The sequence below is a fragment of the Scardinius erythrophthalmus genome (assembly GCF_964197995.2).
Source record: "Scardinius erythrophthalmus genome assembly, chromosome: 1".
Lineage (NCBI taxonomy): Eukaryota > Metazoa > Chordata > Actinopteri > Cypriniformes > Leuciscidae > Scardinius > Scardinius erythrophthalmus.
This window is the reverse complement of record NC_138221.1, coordinates 14,413,222-14,438,487: the sequence shown is the minus strand read 5'-3', so window position 1 is coordinate 14,438,487 and position 25,266 is coordinate 14,413,222. Positions and strand designations below refer to the sequence as shown.

The window sequence follows — 25,266 nt, the reverse complement described above, 5'->3', positions numbered from 1 at the left end:
AACGTTTATGACTCTTAAGTAAATTAATTACCATTTTAAAATGTGTTATTCGTTATCAACAAACTGTTAACCTTTTTATAATTTATGGCCATTATCAAAAGAAATACTCAATATAGGAAGCTATAAAACCTAGAAACGGTACATGTGTGATGTCTGTTGCAATGCTCAAGATGTGTGAAACAAACCTTATACTGTACGTACATCAAAGATACAGATAATAATCCGAATTAGATTTCTCATGAATGTAGTTTGTATTAAAACAGCTTTTAATAGCAGGATTACCCAATGAGAAATAGGCCTTATTTCCAAAGAATACAACGATTTCCCATATGTTTATGAAAATGCTGTTTTTACTGTTTTAGAGTTTTAGCTAAGAAGATGGCGATGTTACAGAATTCTTTTCTTAGCTATCAGTTTAGCTGTGGTTTCAAGAATAGGAAGTTGTTTTCCTTTGGTTACAGAAGATGATCTTTTTGATGACCTATCTATCAGTGCATTGTCAATGGTGAATCTTTTGGTCAATAGATATGTTCTTGACAGCTTTCATGACATTTACCCACAAACTGAACTGTGATTAAACCTCCTCTCTTCCCCTCTTGCTTTGTCAGGTTTGACACAACCATTGGGCCGCTGGTTTTTGATGATCAGTACCTTCAGCTCTCTGCTAAACTCCCTTCTCACAACATCTATGGACTCGGAGAGCATGTCCATCAGACCTTCCGCCATGACACGAACTGGAGGACCTGGCCTATCTTCACAAGAGATGCTTTTCCCAACGGCGTGAGTCAGAACATTTAGATCATTCGCACAAACATTTTCACTATTCCAAACCAGTTTGTCTTAGATTCTTCAGTGAAATACAAAGTTTTAGGTATGTTTTTGGAGAATCTCCTGGCCAATATGAAGGACTGAGGATGTCAGGCTTCAAAAAAGGATACAAAAGCATCATAAAAGAAGTTCATACAACTCATGCACCGTATTCCAAACCTCCTGAAGTCATTTGACTGATATTAAAATTATTAATTATATATATATATATATATATATATATATATATATATATATATATATATATATATGACAGAGTTATCATTTTTGGTGAACTTTTCCTTTAATTCTAACTAATCTTTTTAGCGCAATTTTCCAACTGACAAAATTGCGATTGTTAACTCATGATTTCTGTTCTGTCTGTGCGCACCAATCTTGCACTTCTATCTCCTCCTCAACCAGACCACCTAGAGACTTTGGGTTTTCGGCATTATGTTAAGATAGGTCTAATCTCGGGAACGCACAAAAAAAAAAAAAAACATAAAAAGATTTACTATCTCTTAGTGTTGTGATCCCATGACGTCAAAAAATTGCGCTAAAACACTCACTGAGTTTTTATTACTTGTTTTTGTTGTTGTTGGTATAACCATATGTAATCAGGTTGATTTAGTCATATTAACTAGTTTTCAATTTGAATTAACCAATTAATTTAAAAATTTCACATGAAGAACGAAACATTTTTTACAGTGCAGAGCAGTTACTTCTTGTGTAGGATTATCCTGCAATTTGTGTTTGAAGATCATGAGACATAAATGTCCTAAAATGTCCAATTAACTGATTAAAAGTCTGAAATCTGCCATTACAAACCTTAATGTCATTCCTCCTCCAGGACACACACAACCTGTATGGCCACTACCCCTATTTCACATGTCTGGAAGATGCCAGCGGCCAATCCATGGGTGTTTTCCTCATGAACAGCAATGCTATGGGTAAACCAAGTCTCTCTCCAGTAGTTTTATTGTGTCATTGCGATGGTTTTACCATGGACTAAAGTCATAATCATTAATAACATGATTTGAGATGATATAGTGCATGTATAGTGTGTTTGGATGTGTTTGAGTGTTTGGAATGAGTTTGGCAAATGAGTTTCAATTGTTTATGTCTGTCTGTGTGCAGAGGTGACAATCCAGCCGGCTCCGGCCGTAACCTACCGGACTATTGGAGGAGTTTTGGACTTCTACATCCTGCTTGGAGACACACCAGAGGCACTGGTGGATGAATTCACACAGGTGAGAGTAGATGAGAACACCAGTGACCAGTGTAAACACTTGGAAATGCTTTTTTCATGTTAGAGACAGCGTGCTGGACGGTACACGTGAGGACATGTGGCAAGAATAAATAGAGTGATTTCCTGGTTATTTCTCCAGTTTCCTATCGGATTAAAAGTAAAAAGTTCATAGAAATAATAATTAAAAAATATCAAATTGATAGTTTGTATATTAATAAATTGTACAGATTGTTTATTCTTCCACATTTTTATGTTTTGGTACATATTTTGCTCTGGAAATATTTTTAACTAAATATTAGAATTTATTGTAGGCTACAAAAATACCTGGTTCTTATTGGTCAGTCATAGTATTCTGCAGTCAAACAATGTATGTATATATTGACTGCTAAAATATTCTATTGTGAATTATAAACATTTATAATATGTTTATTTTCTATTACATTTACATCTAAAATAATTATTTGAAAAATGTTCTGAAATGCTTTATTCTGATTCTGGTCATTTGCGGCATTCTGTGGTCAAACTAAGTTTTATGTTATTAATTACAAATATCATACAACTATTATGAATTCAAATCATGTAAAATATTATAATTTATTACACAACTCGTTGTATTTAGCTCAAGGACTTTTAGTTTGTTGTCGTTCCTGTCTCGTGTTCCTTGTTCTTATTTGCTGCCACTCGTCTGTCACCATGGACACCAACACAATCATTACAGCTGTTCGTCGTTTAGTTAATCATCTCTGTGTATTTAAGTTCCCTGTCTGGTAATGTCTATGTTAAGTGTTTGTTGCTTTAAGTTCGCCTGTTTGTTGATTTATTAAAACTGTGTGTTGGAATACCTTCATCTTCTTCGCCAGCAACGCCCCATGTGACATCACTTCCAGTTATTTTCATTTACTCAAACTAAATGTAAAACTAAAACCATTAAAAATATATATATATTTCAGCTAAAATTAAGAACTATTTAGACATAAAAAATGCCATGCAACAAAATTACTAAAACTTTAACTAAAATTAAAAAGAGACTGAAAACATAATTTAAAAAATATATTTTTACATTTTTTAATGTTAACAAAAACTAAAATAATATATCAATGATACTAAAATAACACTGGTCCATTGATGTGTATTTATTTATTAATTGGCAAATAGCAGTAATATGCAGTCAAATGGTCATTATTGCAAAATAAACCCTGATCGGATCACGCCATGAACCTCTAACAAAAATTTGTAACTTACTTTAGCTCGTGGCGAGAGTTGATACGTGACGCCTCACGCTGATGTTCAACGTGTTTAACATGGCTTCATGTCTCTCCAGCTGATCGGCAGGCCTTTCATCCCTCCGTACTGGTCTCTGGGCTTCCAGCTCTCTCGCTGGGACTACGGCAGCCTGGACGAGATCAAGAGAGTCGTGGAGAGAAATCGACAGGCCGGCCTTCCGTATGTAAGTGCCAGGAACAGAAGGAGGCTCCTCACTTTCTTCTGCAAAACTTGATTCCACCCAGTACCTCAAAGCCACTATCGAGGGCACGGATTTGTGAATAATGTGCATTTCACCTGAAAACATGCATTTAGAAGCGTTTAGCACCTGATGGTGGGGCAAACAGACAAAAGTGAATCTACAATTTTTGCATTACACCATTTCTGGTTCCCCAAAGAACCTTGTTTAAAGAACCATTCGTTTCTTAGTGTAAAGAACATTTTAATAGTCTAAAGAACCTTTTCCACTATAAAGACTCTTTTGTGCGATGGAAAGATTCCATGGATTTTTCACGGAATAATCAATGCCAGTAATTAACTTTTATGTTTAAGAGCGTAACTTCCATAGGTAGACGTTGGAGTGAAACAGGATATTCAGTGAGAGAAGGAAACTTCACTGAGACTCAAAGCTGAATCATCATTATTTTGTGTTCTAGGACGTCCAGTACACTGATATTGACTACATGGAGGACAAAAAGATCTTCACTTACGATACGGTGAAGTTTGCGGAGCTGCCTCAGTTTGCTGACTACATGCATGAGAAAGGGCAGAAATACATCACCATATTGGTGAGCATTGGCTGGCACGTTAGTTCTGGGTTTTGGACAGTGGGCCAAAAGAAGTTTAGAGTTATACATTTCAACCACTGGCTGAATTGGATTTTGTCCAGTTGAACACCTCAGAACATGTTCTTCTTGGTAGGATCCTGCCGTGTCCACCGGTCGAAGGATAAACGGAGCTTATGAAGCCCTTGACAGGGGTCATGCAGCTAAAGCTTGGGTCACTGAAGCGGACGGGCAAACGCCTCTACTGGGAGAGGTACGATCCTCCAAACATACTCCTGGTTGGGTAATCCATAGTAGGGTTTGGGATTAAGAACTGGTTCTTTATAAAAATATCTGAACTTCAATGATATCCATGATGTTTGGTTTTAGTAATTGTTGTTGGTTATCTGCATTCATTCATTTATTCCGACATTTTTTATATTTATATTAATCACATTCTCCTCCCCTCTCTCTCCCGTCACAGGTCTGGCCAGGGGAAACCTTGTTCCCTGACTACACTAACCCGTCCTGCATTGATTGGTGGGTTGATGAAATTTTACGTTTCCACAAAGAAGTCAAGCATGACGCTCTCTGGATTGTAAGTAACCCGCAGAGATCCTTACCTGTCACCAAATATTGAACCTGATCATTTTACGACCTGGTGGAAAGGTCATGAAAAATGTTCTGATTCCAATCTCCAACTTCCTACAAGTCAATACTATATATGTCACTGCATCAATATGTGTTAATCATGCTATTTATATAGCTTTACAGTGATAATAGGAAATTAAAGTAACAGAGAATGTTTTGGCTTTACAGCAGCTCTAGGATAAAATTATTGTCCAGCTAAAGTTAGTCTTGATTGATTCACTTCCGTTGCAAAGATCATTAGTTATTAACTTACTTAACCCTACTTACAGTAGTAATCCATCAAACTCCTGTTCAATTAAATTCACATTCATTTGTATGGCACTTTCACGGTACATATTTCAAAGCGGCTTTATAGAAAATGCATCATGTTTCAAATATTATAACAGTCAAGAAGCTAGTGGCGACTGTGTTGAAGAAACACATTTTACGCCATCCAATCGATTCCTGATTGATAAAATCAAGTTCTGCCCTACAGTTTTTCTCACTGAATATTCTGATTCAGAAATGCATCACATTATGAAAGTAAAATGGTTACGAATGCCATTTCATGTTGATGTTGAAGCCTCCCTAGAAGGTTTTGCTTTAATCTCAAGAACATGAGTTGCCTGAATTAGGAAGTGCTGAACTAATTGCTGTTTTTCTTCTAAGGACATGAATGAGGTGGCCAATTTCGTAAAGGGAAGCCTCAAAGGCTGCGCCGAAAACAAACTCAACTATCCTCCATTCACCCCACGTGAGTCTAAAATGCATCTACCACTAGATTTTATATCAGCATTTCCTAACCATCTGTAAACCTCCATCCTCTTGATTTCCATTGGATTCCAAAGGTATCATTGATAACCTGATGTTCAGTAAGACCTTATGTATGGATGCTAAACACAACTGGGGGAACCACTATGATGTCCACAGTCTCTATGGATACTCTATGGTCCTGGCCACTGAGAAGTAAGTACTGGTTTTTCACACTCTGTATGCAAATAATCTCTGTTATGATTGACTGATGCTGCTTTCCAGTCTTGTCAGAATGATAAATACGGATTAACATCACAACAATTTTGTATTTACCAGTGGATAGTCATATAATAATGTGCTTATGGTTGTGACATTACAATCAGTTCCGGTCCAATAGTTGCGTAGGGCCCCCGAACCACCACGGGCCCCATTGCTATCAAAGATGATTTAATGACTAGGGCTGACTAATAGAATCTCTGTTTCGTTTTTTTAACTACAATGAAAACTGTACAACATTCCATTACTTTCCTTTAAAGGGGTGGTATAATGCCCTTTTTACAAGATGTCCCCAGAGTGTGTATGTGAAGTTTTAGATCAAAATAGATATTTTTATATAACATGTTAAAATTGTCACTTTTTGAGGTTGAGCAAAAAAGCACCGTTTTGTGTCTGTTCCTTTAAATGCAAATGAGCTGCTGCTCCCGGCACAGGGGGCGGAGCTACAACAGCTTGTGTCCTTTTACCTCACACACATATGCACTGAAAATTAAAAAAAAAAAACGTTTAGCCTTTTATGTTCAAACCGGAGTCAGAAAGATGGAGAGACTCTAAAAGAAGTGACAACATGTAGAAGCAACAGGACAATTCTGAATGGTTAGTTGATGAATTCATGTAGCTTTGTGTAGTTATCTTCTAGTCATTGATTAGCATATTCTGTCTTGATCATCTATAAATCGCGTTCCGGGGACGGGGCTTATGTAAATTTTAGGGTTGGTGATGTCACTAACCCGGGAGGAATGTGGTGTAGTCTCTACCAGCCGTTTGTTGTAGTCCTTAAAAAGGGATTTCTTTAAAAGCAAATATCTCCCTTTGCTTTGACCTTTGAGCATTGCAACTTTGCAGATGTTGTTTATGCTCAAACAGCAACATTACACAATAACTAAAGTTAGAAAAGTGAAATCATAATCAACCACCCCTTTAAAGTGGAGTTCTGTCACCCTTCCTACGTAACATCCAAATCAGTCAAATCATGTAACGTGTCCGTCATAATATACAGTCTCCTGCTGGACATGTTTAATACAAAAAAAAGAGTTAAAAGCGCATTGAGCTGCACAAGATACGGTGTTGCCTAGGTGGCTTTCTGTGCGTGCGTTCTGAGACGGAGGGAAGTATTGGCTACTTTTTGGCTAAGTGTGCGCTTAAACAGGCAAATACACACAAAAATACATCAAAGTTCAAGTTTCACTTAAACGCAGTCAGTTTTGTCTAAAGTGAACATATAAAGTTGGGAGAGTAATCAAATGCTTGTTAGTGTATAAGAGTTGTGCATTTGGTTTTAAAGTGATAGCAGCCTAATAAACCTGCTGCTGTTTTTGCCATTTAATGTTAATAAAAAAAATTATCCACTTCTCTTTGCTGAATAACTTTAGGAACTATAATAAGAATCAGTGTAGACCTATATTTAATTCATACGGTAAAGAATATGCAGTGTTTTACTTTTAACGTTATTAGTAGTAGGCAATTAGTATTTTTTTTTTTTCATTTGTATCTTTTTTCTATTGGTTGTGGGTCATTTTGGAGGTGAACAGCGGCCCCTGGACAAAGTTTTGCTTAGGGCCCCCAGAAGTCTAGGATCGGCAGTATATAACTCTAAGGGTGTATTCACACCTGCCTCGTTTGGTTCGATTGAATCGAACTCTAGTTCGTTTCCCCCCTTGGTGCGGACCTTTTGGGCAGGTGTGAATACAGCAATCGAACTCGGGTGCGGACCAAACAATCGAACCGAGACCCAGCTGAAGAGGTGGTCTCGGTACGGTTCCAAACGAACTCTGGTACGGTTCGTTTATGGTGTGAACATGAACCGACCCAACTGCGTCTTTTTATTTGACTGCTCTTATGAGGATACTTAACAAAACGGACATTTTGGCATAATGGTGTCTAAAGCGAGCGAGCAAGAGCGCGCGCACGGCAGAGAGAGGGAGCGAGAGACCTTGCGTGTGTGTGCCGTGCCTCACGAAGCGCATGTAAAGACCCAAGTCAGTGCGGGCGGGCTTTTATCTATACCATATAGTTTCGTCATATTGCGTTTGTAGAGAATAACACCAAATCAGTAAAATAACAAATATTACATAACGAAATATCTCCATGCTGAGCCTGTTTGTGCACTTCCTGCTTTTCCCTGCTTGAGAATTCCTGTCCAATGAATGAACGACCTTAGCACACGTGTGGTTTTGTTTACACATTTTGGTTCACATGCAAAAAGAACAGTGTGAAAGCGAACCGTACCAAACAAAAAAAATCAACATTCTATTTGGTCCGGACCAAAGCAAGTGAACTATCGGACTTTCCTGGTGTGAATACACCCTAATATTGTGTTTCTGCTTCCAGGGCAGCGAGAGCAGTGTTTGGGAAGAACCGTTCCATGATTTTCACCCGCTCCTCCTTCCCCGGGGTGGGCAAGTACGCTGGGCACTGGTTGGGTGACAATGCCGCCACCTGGAATGACATTAAGTGGGCGATACCCGGCATGCTGGAGTTTAACCTCTTTGGAATCCCTTACGTAAGTGGTTTGACTCCAAATGAAACGTCTTTTCCAAGACATTTTTGATCTCCTCTATGCAGACATTTGTCAGATTGCTGGTGTCTTTTTCATATATAAAACTCTGGAATCTCCATTTGATCTCCATTTAATTGCTTAGTTTTTTGGAGAAACACTTGAGATAATAAATAGTGATTTTTCCTGAATCTTATTATGTTCTTCTGCAGGTCGGTGCAGACATCTGTGGGTTCTTCGACGACTCGTCAGAGGAGCTTTGCAGACGTTGGATGCAAGTCGGCGCATTTTACCCCTTCAGCCGTAACCACAACGCTCAAGGGTTCAAAGTATGTGCTGCTCTTTAAACTAACCAGAAACATTCAATCTCGACCTCTGGAGTGAGAGTTTGAGAGGGCAAATGAGGATGAAAGTAAAATGATATTCTTGGTGAAATTAGATGAATAAGATTTCACCTTTTAGTCGGAGAGTAAAAATTCCACAGCTGTCTCCGCGACCGATGGCTCCACCATGATAAACAGATTATCATGATCCACGTGTCCATTTCTCTCTTGGCTCTTCTTGACTAGTTTTCTGTCCCTTTCTAACAGGACCAAGACCCTGCATCGTACGGCGCTGACTCTCTCTTGGTGAACAGCTCTAGGCATTACCTGGAGATCCGCTACAGCCTCCTGCCGTACCTCTACACTCTGTTCTACAAGGCCCACGTCAGCGGAGAGACTGTAGTGCGGCCCATGATGCATGAGTGAGTTTAGAAGCATGTGCAAACAACAGAGGAACAGTTCCAGTGTTGCTTTTGTGTATATGAATATGCATATGAATTTGTGTATATGAATATGCTTTTGTGTATCTGCAGGTTCTATTCCGACAGTGAAACCTGGGCAGTGCACAAACAGTTCATGTGGGGAGCACATCTTCTCATCACACCTGTGCTGGATCCTGTGAGTGAACACGAACACACACACACACACGTTTCACAAACACGGAAATTATTTCCCACATTTTGTTGTTACAGCCTTATTCCAAAATGGATTCAATTAATTAATTATTCAATTATTTTCCTCAAAATTCCACAAACAATACCTTAATGTCACACTGTGAAAGAACTTTGTTCGAAATCTTTGCAATAAAAAACAAAACAAAAATCACATGTATATAAGTATTCACAGCCTTTGCTCAATACTTTGTTGCACCTTTGGCACCAATCACAGCCTCAAGTCTTTTTGAGTTTGATGCTACATGCTTGGCTCACCTATTTTTGGGCAGTTTCTCCCATTCTTCTTTGCTGAACCTCTCAAGCTCCATCAGGTTGGATGGTTTCTTGGTAACAGACCTGCGAGTTGATAACCGAAGTCGATGGAGGGGTTTAAGATTTCCTAACTACAGATAAGATGAGATTTTGTAGTTTGATTTTGTCGGTGCACAGCCATTTTCAGATCTCTCCAGAGATGTTCAATCTGGGCTCTGGCTGGGCCACTCGAGGACATTCACGGAGTTTGCCCGAAGCCACTCCTTTGTTTTCTTGGCTGTGTGCTTAGGGTTGTTGTCCTGTTGGAAGATGATTTGTAATAAATTTGCAAAGATTTCAAACTTCAAACTTCTTTCACGTTGTCATTATGGGGTTTTAACGCAGTCCGTTGTTATGGGAAGGAGGCGAGAACCGGTGAATGTTAACACACATTTTAATAAATAAATAAACAAATACAAAACGGAAGTAAAAGACAGCAGCCCCTCACGGACGACTGCTGTCACATATAGTAAAATATAAAACAAAACATAAATCCAGGCCTGGCCTCTCTCGATCTTCACTGTTGTCGCTCCTCATTTTATGTCTCCGGTCCTCCGTGCGAGATACGAGACCAGTGTCGCTCATTAGTAATCACGCCACCAGCCTCCCGCCGCTCTCTCACGGCCCTCGGCCTCGTCCTGCTCGCCACAGTGGTGTTGTTTGTAGAATTTTGAGGAAAATAATGAATTTAATCTATTTTGGAATAAGGCTGTAACATAACAAAATGTGGAAAAAGTGAAGCCCTGTGAATACTTACTGGATGCACTGTATGAATATGACATTTGAGTGGCACAGTCTGAAGTGTACCGTATTTTCCCCTCATCTTTTCTTTCGGTTCGTTGCTGCTTCTCTTTCTGTCATCATCTTACTCTCCAAAATCTCACTCATATTCTCTCTTTCTGAATCTTGAAAAGCCAAGACAAGAGGACTATAACTGTCTTCAAAAAATGACCACCAGTTTAATGAATAATGCTCAATTTTAAACTATCAAAATAATGTTTGTTCCTGTTTATTTGTTTGTTTGTATGTTTGCTTGTTTTAGGGTGTAGAGACTGTTGAGGCCTATATCCCAGATGCCATCTGGTATGACTTTGAGACGGTGAGACCATCCTATAGCACCACAAACCCATATATATATATATATATATATATATATACAGTGGAGAAAATAATTATTTGATCCGCTGGATTTTTTGGTTGATATTCTGTCTCTATCCGCTAAAATAAACCTACAATAAAATTATTGACCCTTCATTTCTTTGTAAGTGGGCAAACTTACAAAATCAGCATCAAATAATTATTTTCCCCACTTTGTTTTCTAGGAGATAAGGATTCCAGATCGTAAAGCAAAGGTTTCCTTGAACCTGCCCGCTGATAAACTTGGTTTGCACCTGAGAGGAGGAGCCATTCTGCCGGTACAGAGACCGGACGTCACCACTACATACAGGTAATGATGGGAAACCTGGAGATTTATCCTAAAAATACACTGGCTCATATTAAACCATGTACTGTCACTAAACTCTATCCATGAAAACACAGTCAATCTGCTCTCAGGGAGTCTTTCAGCTCCGTCCACTTACATAAAACACATATAACGCCCAAGTGTCTGCTATTTTTTGGAGAGTGTGTTATAGTCTTCTTTGAATTACCATAGTATATTAATGACAACTATTATTCACAGCATCACTATAACATGGTTAATATTGCAATGTGAGTTTAGGATGATAAATATTTAGATGTGTGGGTTTTTGTTCGCTTGGAACGTTTCTCTTTTGTTAATTGTTCCTCTGTGTTTTCATTCATCTCGTTCCTGTTCATCTGAGTTTCTATTTTACATTAGGGAAAATTGACATATTTAAAATCCACCTGGCTTTGCTGTACGGTTTCTGAGGTTATTCGCCAACAACAATCCCATCTGAACTTCAGAGGATCTGTTTTCTGTCTGCTCTTGAGTTTCTGGTGAAAGTTGTGTGTTTCCTCAGCCGGCGTCTTCCCATGGGATTGATCGTCGCTCTCGATGACAACGAGGCTGCGTCAGGCGAGCTGTTCTGGGATGACGGAGACTCTCGAGGTATTTTACTGGGACTTGCTTTTGATTCAAAGTTGTTCAGTTCACTGTCAGAAACAAAAAAACGACCTTCTACAGGGCTCAATAACAAGAATGTCTGAAGTTCAGATTTCTACTTATATTTCTTATGTTTTAACTTTTTTGATCAGAACAAAATGTGGTAAAATGTGGTATCTTTTGTTAATGTTAGTTAATAATATTACAAATTTTCATTGCTGGATCCTGTTAGCTCAGGTTCATTAAATAATATTGACAGACAAAACTTTTGATTTTAATATTAAAATATTAAAATTACTAATGTAGTTGGCGAATGTTAAGAAATGGAACACTGTTGTAAAGTGTTTCCCAAAATGTATTTATATAGCATTCAGAGATTTTAAATTTGGAAGAACAGCTACACTTTAACCCCATGACGGATATAAATGTATACCCACATTTGCTTAAATGCATCCAAGACTCCAACAAAACATCACCTATATTAGCAAGGTAGAGAAATGTACCATTTAAAATGAGAATCAGAATTTGCAACATCAAAATGTTCAATAAATTAACAGTGTAAAGAAAAACAAATGTTTGCGTCTGCAAGGCATAACAACTCGTGAACATGAGATGTAGTGAAAAAACACTGGCCTGAAACTTTCTAATTGATCACAGATTCATCTTTATTATTGAGCCCTATTATAGAGACTAAATTATTAGATTTATCCAAATGTTTCTTGAAAAAATCAGGTTCTCATATATAAAGTTGATTTGTCTCGCATAACTTCTTTCTCTCTTTTTCTTAGATACTGTTTCATCCGGCTCCCACATTCATTACCAGTTTTCTGTGGCTAATGTACATCATCCTAAAGTCACATTTCTATTTTTTGTTTGTTTGTTTTTGGATGCCATTACATTGTAGTCATTTAAGTATTTTTGTAAATGGCATCTATTACAGTAATCTGTAGTAATATGTGATATTTTTCTGTTGGATCAGGATGTCTTGACAATGCACGTTGCCCACAATGGCTACACGGATCCGAACAGCTTGAAGTTTGAGAACATCACAGTGATGGGAGTGAGCGCGGCTCCCGCCTCTGTGCTCGTGTCGGACGGCATCACTACTGACGCTCTGTCCGAGTCCCAGGTTCACTACGATTCCACCAAGAAGGTAGTCAAGAGTTTTCTATTCACCACCAAAGTCAACATGAAACTGTGTTTGTGGACAATTTTTCTGATTTTGGTTGAAATGGGTTATTTAACATCCTACAGAAATAGGTATAATGCACATTGAGACCAGGAATATAAAGTAAATGGGGTCCATTTTTATTTAATGTTCACGTTAACATCCCTTTGGAGGATGTTGTTGCATCTTCAGATTTTATTGTATTATAAGTCAAAAATAAAAGCTAACAGGCAGATAAATTGACAGAAACTTCAGGGCCTGTTAGTATAGTTTAAAGCCACTCAATTAAAACCAGAAATCGCTGTGATGGTTTGCTTCAAACGTCAAAAGAAAGAAATTATAAAAAGAAATATTGTTTACAGAAAGATGAATGAAGCCTATTTTAGGGTCATTAAGTTTTTGTTACATTTTATTTATTTGTTGTAATAAAGAAATTAAATGAAAAAAGTAAAAAAAAAAAATCTAAAGAATTGAAATATACTGCGACAAATACTACCATGAACAATGCTTATAGTTGTATTTTACACTCTTTTCTAATGAAAATAATGTTTGAAATGTTTTTGCATTGTAATAAAAAATTAATGCAGTAATGAGAATGTTTATTTCTTATATTTATTTTATAAATGTATTTATTTTATATGTAATGTAAATAATACAGCATAATGCAAGCATATGTCATGCATTGCAACTAAAGTCAAAAACAGAAGCTAAAAAGCATATAAATTAACAGAAACTTATATCTATTACTTCCATTAAAAGCCAGGGTTTTCTCAACAATAAGCCATCTGAAAATGTACATCCTTCAAGTGGCTTTACAGAATTCTCCGAAATGTATTTGCTAATTTGACATTCGGAGAACGTCTCTAAACAAAACAACCGACATAACGTAATTTGTACTGTGACCCAGTCTGACGAACCATGTCCCCAAAATGGAGATTGACTTGTGTTTGAAGGTGACATACAGTGCTATGCACAAGTTTAGACACCCATGCTAAAGTTGACTAAAAAGAGGAATAAAAAATCTGATCTGATTTGATCGGCTTGTTTTTTGACATGCTTGCAGAGAAAGGCTTACCAAAACAAAGTGGCTGGGTTTCACTTGTCACATTTTCTCAGTTGGTAGATGCACCGGGGACACAATTATAGCACTTAAACACAGAAAAAGTTAGATTTTCATTATATGTCCCCTTTAACACACAGCAGGTTTCCCTCGGGTCCCAGGAGAGATGCTGTCATTCCAAGAGAGTGTCCAGGGAGAGCACACACACATTAGGCTATGATGAAGGGCATTGTTTCCTCCCAGAGCTCAAGCCCTTGGAATGACAACATGAATTTGGTCCTATACCAGACGTGACACTTTCATTTATTGAAACGCAACGGTATTTGTCATTTTTGTTAATCACATACATACTGTCCTTTGCATTATATAAATCATCATCTGCTAGGTGATGTATCTGAGAAATCTGGAGCTGGAACTGGGGAAGGACTACACAGTCAACTGGGAGGCCAAACACCCAAAAACTCGGCACTTCGACTGTTACCCTGAAGCAGGTTCCGATCAGGCCAAATGTGAAGCCCGCGGCTGCATCTGGGAGGTCAGAGAGCAAAGACATTCAATATGCATAGACACTGTTTGAGCTGAAGTGTGTCTTTCCTGTTACTGTTATAACGTGATCAGCACATCTGCTCCAAATGTTTGTATCATCTTTCATAGCCTTCAAGTATTCCCAACGCGCCCTGGTGTTATTACGCCGAGACCCACGGCTACGTCACCAGCAACATTGTTGAAACAGCAAGCGGCATCATTGTAGATATAGAGCGCAATACCAATTTCCCAATTCAACGCTCTCAATCTCGAGACATCAACAAGCTCCGTGTGGAAATCACATTCCTGAGTGGAAAAAGCCTGCGCTGGAAGGTATGCTTTTCTAAATTTTGGATTTAGACCAACACAATTAATATATTAATAGTTAATATACCATTCATATTCATGCATTTGACAGATACGTTGGTCCCACTTTATATTAAGTGGCTTTAAGTACTATGTGTAATATACTTATTGTTTTCATGATGTATTGTAAGACACTATTGAGATGGGATACAGGTAAGTTTAGAGACAGGTGTGTGTGGTATGAGTATATTTAAGAATGGGTTAAGGTGTAAGGGATGGGTCAACTGTGTAATTACAAATGTAATTACATACATCAATTACAGCTGAAAGCAGGTATTTTCAAAATATAAGTACAATGTAAAAACATGTATGTAAACAGTTAGTAAAATGCATGTACACATTGTATCAAATTATTTCAGTGTAAGTACATAGTACTTAAAGCCGCTTAATAATAAACTGGAACCGTTGCTTTTATCCAAGCGACTTAAATTGCATTTAAGGTATACTTTGTTAATGCGTTCTCTTGGGAACCCATAACCTTGGTGTTACTAGCACCATTCTCTAATGATGATTTTAAGAATCAGGAATTAAGTAAGTAGATTAATATATTTAGTACTGAATTCAGAATACGACTGATTTTGGTCTTATTGATCTAGATCTTTGACCCAGCCAACGCTCGCTTCGAGGTCCCCGTTCCCCTCGAGCTGCCGGCCACCCCAGAGACTGAGGAAAACAACAGACTGTACAGGGTTCAGATCCAGAACAAGCCATTCGGGATCCAAATCATCAGAAAGAGCTCAGAAGAAATCATGTGAGTAATACACCTCAATTACTCTGATAACAGAGTGCTCTTTAAATAACAAAAATAAATAAATACTGCGCCATTGACTTTAGAGCAGGTTTCAGTTGGTCAATGGCTCAGTCTGTTTCAATTCCTCAAATTAGCAATGCATCATCAATGCGCCTGAACACACACCTTGTTTTCAGACCAGCAGCTCATGGGTGAACAAATGGGCCCAAATGCATTCGCTATTTAAACAACGTGGCGCAGGACATGAAAAATGAAAACTGCGTTGGGCTGAAACTAGCAAAACACACTTGCATCGTGCCTGGGGCTGCATTGCACCGTGTTTAAGATAGGGCCCTATAACTTAAATACGAGACAAATGAGGGTATTTAACGACAATGTGATTAATTAATGAATCTCCATGACAACTCATTAGTGACAAATGAAAACAGGAACTACTGTAGAAACTAATACAACCTAAAAGTCCATGAAAGTGAACAAAGATAACAAAAAAAATGTCTGAGACGGACATGTCATTTACATTCATGCATTTTGCAGACGCATTACATTCAAGGTATACTTTTTATCAACTGAATCTATTTATTTGGCTAAAACAAATTAGTGTTTTTATATTTTAAATATATGTTAAATAAAATGCATTAAATATAAATAAATATATTGGACTATAAAACACAGTTTGCTTTCTTAATATAAGGAACTTATTTATCAGTGTTCTCAAAGTTCTGCTAAATCTCTTCTCCTCTAGATGGGACTCTGCTGTGCCAGGGTTCACATTCTCCGATCAGTTCCTTCAGATCTCCACACGTCTCCCCTCAAACTATGTCTATGGTGTTGGTGAAACCGAGCACCCCAGCTACAGTCATGACCTCAACTTTCACACATACGGCCTGTTTGCCAAAGACCAGCCTCCAGGGGTAAGTGTCCAAACCAGTGCTGATGTTTTGCAAGCCTGATATATAATGTCATCTGAACTTCACAAATGGCTGATTCATTCAGGATTGAAGTAAATGATATTGCATCTCATATTGCGCTTATTGCTTGTTATTTTATTGCTTATACTGGGGTATTTTTTCCCTGATATCTTCAATTTTAGGGTCATTCTGCTTTCTGTAGGAAATGGGATTTGCATTGTTCTTAAGCCAAAAAAGTTCTAAAAATCTCTCATTGACACTACATTGTCTGAAGCAGAACTGAAATCACATCACAAACTCAAACTCAAACTCTGATCTCTTTCTGCCCATCTGTAGTATAAACTGAACAGTTATGGAGTCCATCCCTTCTACATGGGTCTGGAGAAATCAAAAAACGCTCACGGCGTCCTCCTGCTCAACAGCAATGCCATGGGTGAGTACAAACACACACTGAACATTTGTGACCCACCGGACACAACCTGTGCTGAATGCTGTAAGAGTAACCCAAAACTTAAAACTTTTGATATGCTTTGGGTGCCTGAAAACACGAAGTTCTTAAAACAGGTTTCAAATTGAAAGTTTTTGAAACCGGCATCGTTGTAGACAACAAAAACTCGAATCTTTGAATGCTTAGACACACTGTCTCGACAACTTTATTTTCTTATTAAATTTATTTGTTTTGGATCTCTTGACTCATCTTAATCTTTGGACTTTTAGAATAACCGACCTCAAAATGGAAATGGCAGCTCAGTTGGCTGCCATTGCCCAAAAGGGACTTACATTTTTGGATTTTACTGGGGATTTCTGCCGCCACTAAGTACGATGATTAGACACTAAAATCCCTGTTTTGGACCGGGGCGAATTACCACTAGCCTGTAGACCTCCCAGACATCAAAGGACCTAGCTGGAAGGAGACCATTATCAAATGTCTAAAGAGAGTCTACCCTCGATCCATCCTAACACACAACCCAGTGCCTAGCTCGCAACGACCCTCTGCATGGAGCTGCCAGCGCTACAAAATGCACCCAAGCCTAACATCAACTTGGAGCACCACAAGTCTGGCCTGGGGGGTTCCCTGTCCACACCCTCAACGGAGTGAGTGAGTGCACTCTGAACTCTGTGGACAAAATTCGGGAAATTGGAGAGTACTGTTCTCTGCCCCGTTAATCCCTTCCTTCTAAGCAGTACCATCTTTAGATTGGCTGATCCCGCCCAGCCTCCCTTTCCCGCCTCCTCTTCCAGATCCAGCCCAGTCTCCGTCATTTCCAGTCAGTTTTGTATTCATCCTCTATCCTCTATGCCTACTATCTACGGTATGGATTCACCAACTGGACTGGGGGATCCCCTGGCTCCGCTGATCCTGTATCTCAACCATGGCCCGTCGCCCCATTGTCCTGTCTCCACTGCCTCCACTCCTTCCTCTCAGGGCATCACTGGGGACAATCGGGCTTATGACTCCACGGGGTCCTTTTGGCCTACCAGCTCCACATAGGTCAGACATGGTCATGTGAACTGTCCGCTGCGCTCCGATCCTCCACCCCTTCGGCTCAGTCTGGCTCCGCCTTCCCTCAGGCTCAGCGTCAGTCCTCAGTCGCACCAGTTCAGTTGCAGCCCTCCGGTACCCCAGTTCCACCTCGGGGGTTGTGGTTGCAGCTCAGTCGCAGTCAGAAGCAGTCTGCCTCCAAAGCCTGAGATGTCGCCCGGTTCCAGCAACGCACCGTCTGCACCCAGGTCTCCAGCTCAATCGGCTCCGCCACAGTCGTTCGTCCCCGTTCACTCCCGTTTGCCTGCCTGCCTGTTCCCATCCCTTCTCCAACTCCTCGTGCACCTCCTGAACCTCCTCCTCTGCCGTACTACGGTGCGAGGACATGCCTTCTCGGAGGGGGGCATAAAGTCACACTTATTTAGTTATCTTGTCTTACTTTCATTTTCAGGGACTTTTAGTTTGATCAGCATTGTTTCTTGTTTCCTCTTGTTTGTTACTATGGTTACTGATTAATTTGAGCACACCTGTTATTTTTCTGTTCATTATCTGTGTAGATTTAAGTTCCTCTGAGTTCTCAGTTCACTGTCAGTTATTGTTTCTGTTAGCGCTTATGCTTAGACGCATTGTCTCATGGACTTGGATTATCTGAGTTTATTTTCTTTTTACATTCATTTGTTTTCTTTTAGTACTGTGACTTTTAGTATCGTGACAGAGTCACATGGATGATGTCATCCTTTTCTAACTTTTTTGCTTGTTTTGCTCTTAGATGTGACCATCCTGCCGACTCCAGCTCTGACCTACCGCACCATCGGAGGAATCTTGGACTTCTACATGGTGATGGGACCCACTCCAGAAGCTGTGGTTCAACAGTACACTGAGGTGTGTGTGTGTAAGAGTGTGTGTGTGTGTGTGTGTGTGTGTGCAGTGCTGTAAAATATTTATCTCTTGGTTTTGTTTGTCAGATGATCGGCCGCCCGGTTCTTCCAGCCTATTGGTCGCTTGGATTCCAGCTTTGTCGCTACGGTTACGCCAATGATGCGGAGATCGCAGATCTTTACAACGACATGAAAGCAGCTAAAATTCCTTATGTAAGCAACCTCATCTTTTACACTTCTGATGTCTTTGGTCATTAAACGAAACAATCATAATATTTGACCTTTGATCCCTCATAGGATGTTCAATATGCAGACATTGACTACATGGAGAGGCAGATGGACTTTACGCTGGACAAGGAGAACTTCAAGGGACTGCCTGCTCTGGTGGACCGCATGAGGGCCGAGGGGATGCGCTATATCTTCATTTTGGTACCAACAATTCTTAATTACTGTTGTTTCCATAAAAGTGTAAAAGATGCCTGAATGAGAACAGAGCTTATAAATATAGATGGATGTAGTCTGACATTAGTATGGCCAGAAACATGCAGTGAAATGCATTCTGTAGCAAAGCTACATGCTTTATTTAATTGTGTGCTTCAGGACCCGGCTATAGCAGCCAATGAGACTAAAGGCTCCTACCCTGCGTTTGATACCGGGATTGAAAAAGACGTTTTCATCAAATGGCCTCCTAAGCTCAGCGATGACATTGTGTGGGGAAAGGTATGACAAACGCAAAGAGAAAGAGCAGCATATATTGATGTATACTGAGTCAATACCTCATAGTTTTGTTGATAGTGTATTTTTCTCTGCTCTGCGGCACAAGTGTGGGGCGCTTCATGTTCTGCGGTACCTTGAACTCTGTAGCTTTTAAAATATTGGTTTGCTTGTGTTGCAGTTTAAGCACAATATGATTGTCTATGCAACAGGATATGGAAATAAATTTTGCCATTGCTCAGTGAGGGATCGACAGTCAGCCTACATATTTTTATTATCATACCAATTTTTCATAATTTTCTCAAACAGGATGAATGTTTTGTAGTAAAACAAATCAAATAATAGCACAAAGCAGCACTGAATTCATCAAATCCTTTGCTACTTACTGATGTCTGTGCTGTCGTTTTCCTTCAAAATGATTGTTACTTTCTTGATGTCATTATCCCGAGATACTCCTACTTGGGAATAACCACTGAAAGGCAAATTAATCAACCCATACTTCATTCAGAAGTTTCATTTGATGATGAATGAAGCAAAATTCTGTTGATTATTTTCTAATGTGGCGGAAGAATTCAGATTCAGAGTTTCGGGTTAAATGAGGTTAAAGTGGGAAACTTCATCTGGAGCGCAACATTAGTTGAAGAAATTTTTTTTTTATTTGTTTGGAGCATTTTGATTAGAGAACCTGTTCATCTGATGTTTTCAGTCATATACAGTATGACATGGACATGAACTGAAAGCAGGAATGATCCTGAACCCCTGATTTTAGCAGTTGATTCACTCTCATAGGTGTGGCCTGATTATCCCAATGTGGATGTGGACAATTCTTTGGACTGGGATACTCAAGTAAAGGTAACTGCCTCTTTCTCCCTTGTTCCATTTTTATAATTTTTCTATAAATATATCGCTTTCTTTCTATTTCTATCACTCTTTAATCAGAGAACCGGACACCTTTTCTTTTGCTCCCCCATTTTCAAGTCTATTCATACTGAAATCATCAGTACAATGGGGAGTCAAGCGATATGAGTGTGATATCATAGATACTTTCAACCAGTCAGCATGTAGAAGACACACCATCAGCCAATGAGCACATACTAGTGCTATGCTGTGGTAAACAAACTCAAACTCAGCCAATTAGAACAGATAAGAAGTACATTACTGCTTAAACAAATGAGCAAACATCCAATCTGCATGTAGAAATGGTTAAAGCATCTTGTCCAACCTAATGCTTCTTTCATTTAAACTTTCAGCTGTTCCGAGCGTTCGTGGCGTTCCCTGATTTCTTCAAGAAAAGCACAGCAGAGTGGTGGGGACAGCAGATTAAAGACTATTACAACAACGTCATGAAGTTTGATGGACTTTGGATCGTGAGTTCTTTGTTTTTGTCATTTTTCATGTTGGAGTGAAAAGTAAAGCAATTTTATGAATTCAAATTGTACAAGATGTTCAAGGACATCAGTGCTATTACACGCCTTTGTTTCTCTTAAAACAACACGTCCTTAATAAATAAATACCTCCAAAATTGAGGAAAATGATAAGAATGTTGTTGAAATCTTAACAAGGATGTTGATTCATGAATACATCTTACTTGTCAGAGTAATGTTGAGCTGTGCAAGAACAAGTGAAGGTTTAGCATAGCCACGCCCCATTTCTACACTCTTTGAGTGTATTTGCATATCATCACAGTTATCCTCTTTGGATTGATTGGATGATAATACTGTCATTGTGTTTTGCTTTCTGAAGGACATGAATGAGCCGGCCAGTTTTGTTCATGGCACCGTCGGAGAGAAGTGTTTAGGGGATCAAGCTTTGGAAAATCCTCCATACATGCCCCGTAAGTTCTTATGAGCGCATCCTGGCATGAATACTTGGCTCCAGAGATTTTACAACACCATAGTCAACATTTACGAGGCCTGCTTCTGACTGAAGTTTTTATAGTCGACCGGTAGTTGTTCATTTAAAACATTAGTTGACTACGCGCATGCTTATAATAATTTAATTACTTTAATATACTCTGGGAGTGAAGATATTCTCTGGCACACGTATGAAGCTTGAAGCAAAGCACTGGCAAAAATCATGAAAATATTGCAAGAATATATTATGATTATTTATTAATGAACCAGTTTTTTCTGAGTCAGTGTCAGGTGCAAAGATGAAGTTGACAATGCTGACACGTCATCTCTGCAGTATAGCTCATTTATTTAGAGAGGAAACTGAGACGACAGAAAGCACATCCGGATGTTTTCTTTATTTTACAAAGGAAAAATGTTTTAATTTGTAGAAATTCAATGAGAAAACAAATGACTATTTTGAACAATGTATTACTCTTATCTGTATGACCAAAAATGAGGGAATATAGTAATCGTGCCTCTGTGCAAGCGAGCGATACTTCAGCTTCCAAACATTAACACTAGTATTTAGCACTTTCTGTCCAAAATGAATCTGCATGTGTGTGATCTTTTCCCAGCACTGGAGTCCATGCATAGAGGTCCGAACCATAAGACTATGTGCATGAACAGCGAGCAGATCCTCGATGATGGCACACGCGTCAAGCATTATGATGTCCACAACTTGTACGGATGGTCTCACACCAAACCCACTTATGAGTGAGTTTTCTGTTTCTCCATATTCACTACTATATTTATTTCTTGGTTGTTCTGATACGAGTTTTGATTGCTTTTTGTGTTTATCATCATCATTATCAAAGCTTTATTATGGACTCATATGGTCCAAAACACAAACAGTAACTGACACAAACAATAACAGACAAATACAAAAAAAAGATCACAAAATATCACATATTTATATTTAAGCTTAAACGCCAATGGTTCCACACACTGGAGGAGAACCTGACTGAACTTAGGGCCGGGTTCGTCAGTGTTGAAATTATGCTATGTGTATTTCACAGTGCTTTGCTTAGTACCACTGGAAAGAGAGGAGTGGTTGTTACCCGCTCAACATACCCATCTAGTGGGCGCTGGGCAGGACATTGGCTGGGAGACAACTACTCCAGCTGGAACCAGCTTCTGAAGTCCATCATAGGTATGATGATGATGCTTATTATTTGGTGCTTCTTGGTCTCTACTGTACAGTTCAGTGTATAAACTAATATCTGTATGCATGAAAACCAAAACCTCCCTCCCTCTGTTTCTATCTTTCAGGCATGATGGAGTTCAGCATATTTGGCATCCCTTACGTAAGTACCTCTCTCGTCCTATTAATCTATCATTTGTGCTTAATTTCCTGTCAAATAATATTTTTAGTAAATTTGGGTTACACTAGCATGCAGCCACTACACTGACTCTAGAGTTTATTTATGAATGCTCTGTTTTTACAGAGAACTATATTTGTGTTTCTCTCTATCACTCTCATTCCAGACCGGCGCTGATATCTGTGGCTTCTTTAACCATGCCGAATACGAGATGTGCCTGCGCTGGATGCAGCTCGGAGCTTTCTACCCATTCTCCAGAAACCACAACACCATTGACATGCCAGTAAGAACACACACTCACATCACCTGTTTATGGTCAGATTGAGGATTTCTGGACCAAAAACTTGATTATCTTATTCTAAGCCTATAGGTATGACAATAGTATGAATGGATTGTGTCAGGTCTTTTCCCTTTTAAAAGCTCTCATGGTTTTTGCACATTTTAATATTTTTTGGATCTAAAAATGTTTTTTTTTTTAGATCCTTCATCACTGTGCTAAGCTTGTGTGAGAATCCATTCATGTTTTCTTCAGAAGTACTGAACGATGATGATCTGATCTTTGACAGAGGCAGGACCCCGTGGCCTGGGGATCGGAGTTTGCTGCTATGTCTCGTGACGTGCTGAATATTCGCTACACCCTCCTGCCATACCTGTACACACTGATGTACGAAGCTCACGCTCATGGAAACACTGTGGTCAGACCCCTTCTGCACGAGTGAGTGTTTCTCAAGAGTTCACTCACACACACATGAAAATAGCCCAAAACCATGAGCCAGATGTTCAGCAGAACATCACATCAACTATCCCTTTAAAGGGGTGGTTCGGGATTTTTGACATCGGACCTCATTTTTAAGTCAGCCTGGTTGTTATTCATCAGTGGAGACATTTTTAAAAAAAAAATTATCCAGTCCTTATATTTGGATAGTTAGCCGATGCTAGGCTAGCGCGAGTCAATAGGTATATGTTAGCCAGCCATTAAAAACCGTTTTACCCACTCCACAGTGCACCAAACGCAAATCAATTATAACACTAGACTATCGATGCAAATGTCCGTTGAGAGAATAATGTTAGAAATCAAACTTACCTTTCATCACATTGCATTAGTTATAATTTGTTCCCTGTAATCATAAGCCTTTGTCTACAGTAGCAGCGGAGTGATATTGATTACCTAGGCAACCGAGTGAGCCGCTCCACACATGATGCAAGAGTACCGGCATTTACCTGCCGCAGGCACACTGTGTGTTTACTTTTTGCCGCATTACTAACCGGAGCATAGTAAAATTATGCAGCTGCTGAGAAACTAGTTCCTTTGGGATCATTGAGATGAAAGGTAATGTTTGATTTCTAACATTATTCTCTCAACGGACATATACATCGATAGTCTAGTGTTATAATTGATTTGTGTTTGGTGCACTGTGGAGTGGGTAAAACAGTTTTTAATGGCTGGCTAACATATACCTATTGACTCGCGCTAGCCTAGCATCGGCTAACTATCCAAATATAAGGACTGGATAATTAAAAAAAAAAAAAAGTCTCCACTGATGAATAACAACCAGGCTGACTTAAAAATGAGGTCCGATGTCAAAAATCCCGAACCACCCCTTTAAGACCTTCACGCTTTTCTGACTGGCAATCTGATGGACGTCAAGTCTGGGTTTGGCGGTTGCCAGGAGAACCGGTACTTGCCTGACTGCATTGTGCCAAGTTTAAAGTTTGGTGGAGGGGGGATTATGGTGTGGGGTTGTTTTTCAGGGGTTGGCCCCTTAGTCCCAGTGAAAGGAACTCTTAATGCTGCAGCACACCAAGACATTTCGGACACTTTCATGCTCCCAACTTTGTGGGAACAGTTTGGCGATGTTCCTGTTCCAACATGACTGCACACCAGTGCACAAAGCAAGGTCCATAAAGACATGGATGAGTGAGTTTGGTGTGGAGGAACTGGACGAGGAACTGGACTGCCCTGCACAGAGTCCTGACCTCAACCTGATAGAGCACCTTTAGGATGAATTAGAGCAGAGACTGAGAGACAGGCCTTCTCGTCCACCATCAGTGCCTTACCTCACTAATGCACTTCCAGAAGAATGGTCAAAAATTCCCATAAACACACTCCTAAACTTTGTGGAAAGTGTTCCCAGTAGAGTTGAAACTGTTATAGCTGCAAAGGGTTGGCCAAAAGTCATTTTGTCATTAAAGTTCATGTGCATGTAAAGGCATTCATCCCAAAACTTTTTCCAATATTGTGTATCTTCATCACATTATCTTCAGTCCACCCTCTTGTTTCAAATTACATCTCCCCCAAAGCATCATGGGAATGACTAATCGGAACTTGGGCCAGATTCTCTGTCTGTGTATTGCTCTTAACCTTAAAAATTATGAGATCATGTTCATATGCAAAAATCATTTTCTTAAAAAGTGTTCCAGTGTTGATGAGATCATGTCCAGTGTTGAAGAGATCATGTCCAGTGTTGAAGAGATCATGTTCTGTAATGCAGGTTTGTCACAGATGAAAACACATGGAAGATCGACAGACAGTTCCTCTGGGGTCCCGCTCTTCTGATCACACCTGCACTGGACCCGGTATTTAACACACACACACACACACACACACAC

General features: G+C 39.3%; 1 protein-coding gene across 1 annotated transcript in view; it reads left to right on the top strand.

Annotated features, from left to right (window-relative positions):
- The window catches only part of LOC308695094 (sucrase-isomaltase, intestinal-like), a gene marked incomplete at its 5' end in the record, with an annotated part of 41,111 nt that overhangs the window by 11,259 nt on the left and 4,586 nt on the right, over positions 1-25,266 (top strand). The window contains 36 exons of the mRNA XM_081373057.1: positions 609-780; positions 1,658-1,757; positions 1,945-2,057; positions 3,378-3,503; positions 3,976-4,107; positions 4,241-4,357; positions 4,568-4,681; positions 5,383-5,467; positions 5,562-5,679; positions 8,074-8,245; positions 8,452-8,568; positions 8,830-8,984; positions 9,096-9,180; positions 10,570-10,626; positions 10,850-10,974; positions 11,510-11,598; positions 12,381-12,430; positions 12,572-12,745; positions 14,206-14,355; positions 14,475-14,678; positions 15,308-15,462; positions 16,205-16,373; positions 16,707-16,803; positions 18,623-18,735; positions 18,819-18,944; positions 19,029-19,160; positions 19,332-19,451; positions 20,235-20,297; positions 20,696-20,812; positions 21,189-21,279; positions 21,913-22,051; positions 22,354-22,487; positions 22,607-22,641; positions 22,823-22,939; positions 23,223-23,371; positions 25,149-25,233. Coding sequence (XP_081229183.1) covers positions 609-780; positions 1,658-1,757; positions 1,945-2,057; positions 3,378-3,503; positions 3,976-4,107; positions 4,241-4,357; positions 4,568-4,681; positions 5,383-5,467; positions 5,562-5,679; positions 8,074-8,245; positions 8,452-8,568; positions 8,830-8,984; positions 9,096-9,180; positions 10,570-10,626; positions 10,850-10,974; positions 11,510-11,598; positions 12,381-12,430; positions 12,572-12,745; positions 14,206-14,355; positions 14,475-14,678; positions 15,308-15,462; positions 16,205-16,373; positions 16,707-16,803; positions 18,623-18,735; positions 18,819-18,944; positions 19,029-19,160; positions 19,332-19,451; positions 20,235-20,297; positions 20,696-20,812; positions 21,189-21,279; positions 21,913-22,051; positions 22,354-22,487; positions 22,607-22,641; positions 22,823-22,939; positions 23,223-23,371; positions 25,149-25,233 — 4,297 coding nt within the window. The remainder of the gene's footprint in view (positions 1-608; positions 781-1,657; positions 1,758-1,944; positions 2,058-3,377; positions 3,504-3,975; positions 4,108-4,240; positions 4,358-4,567; positions 4,682-5,382; positions 5,468-5,561; positions 5,680-8,073; positions 8,246-8,451; positions 8,569-8,829; positions 8,985-9,095; positions 9,181-10,569; positions 10,627-10,849; positions 10,975-11,509; positions 11,599-12,380; positions 12,431-12,571; positions 12,746-14,205; positions 14,356-14,474; positions 14,679-15,307; positions 15,463-16,204; positions 16,374-16,706; positions 16,804-18,622; positions 18,736-18,818; positions 18,945-19,028; positions 19,161-19,331; positions 19,452-20,234; positions 20,298-20,695; positions 20,813-21,188; positions 21,280-21,912; positions 22,052-22,353; positions 22,488-22,606; positions 22,642-22,822; positions 22,940-23,222; positions 23,372-25,148; positions 25,234-25,266) is intronic.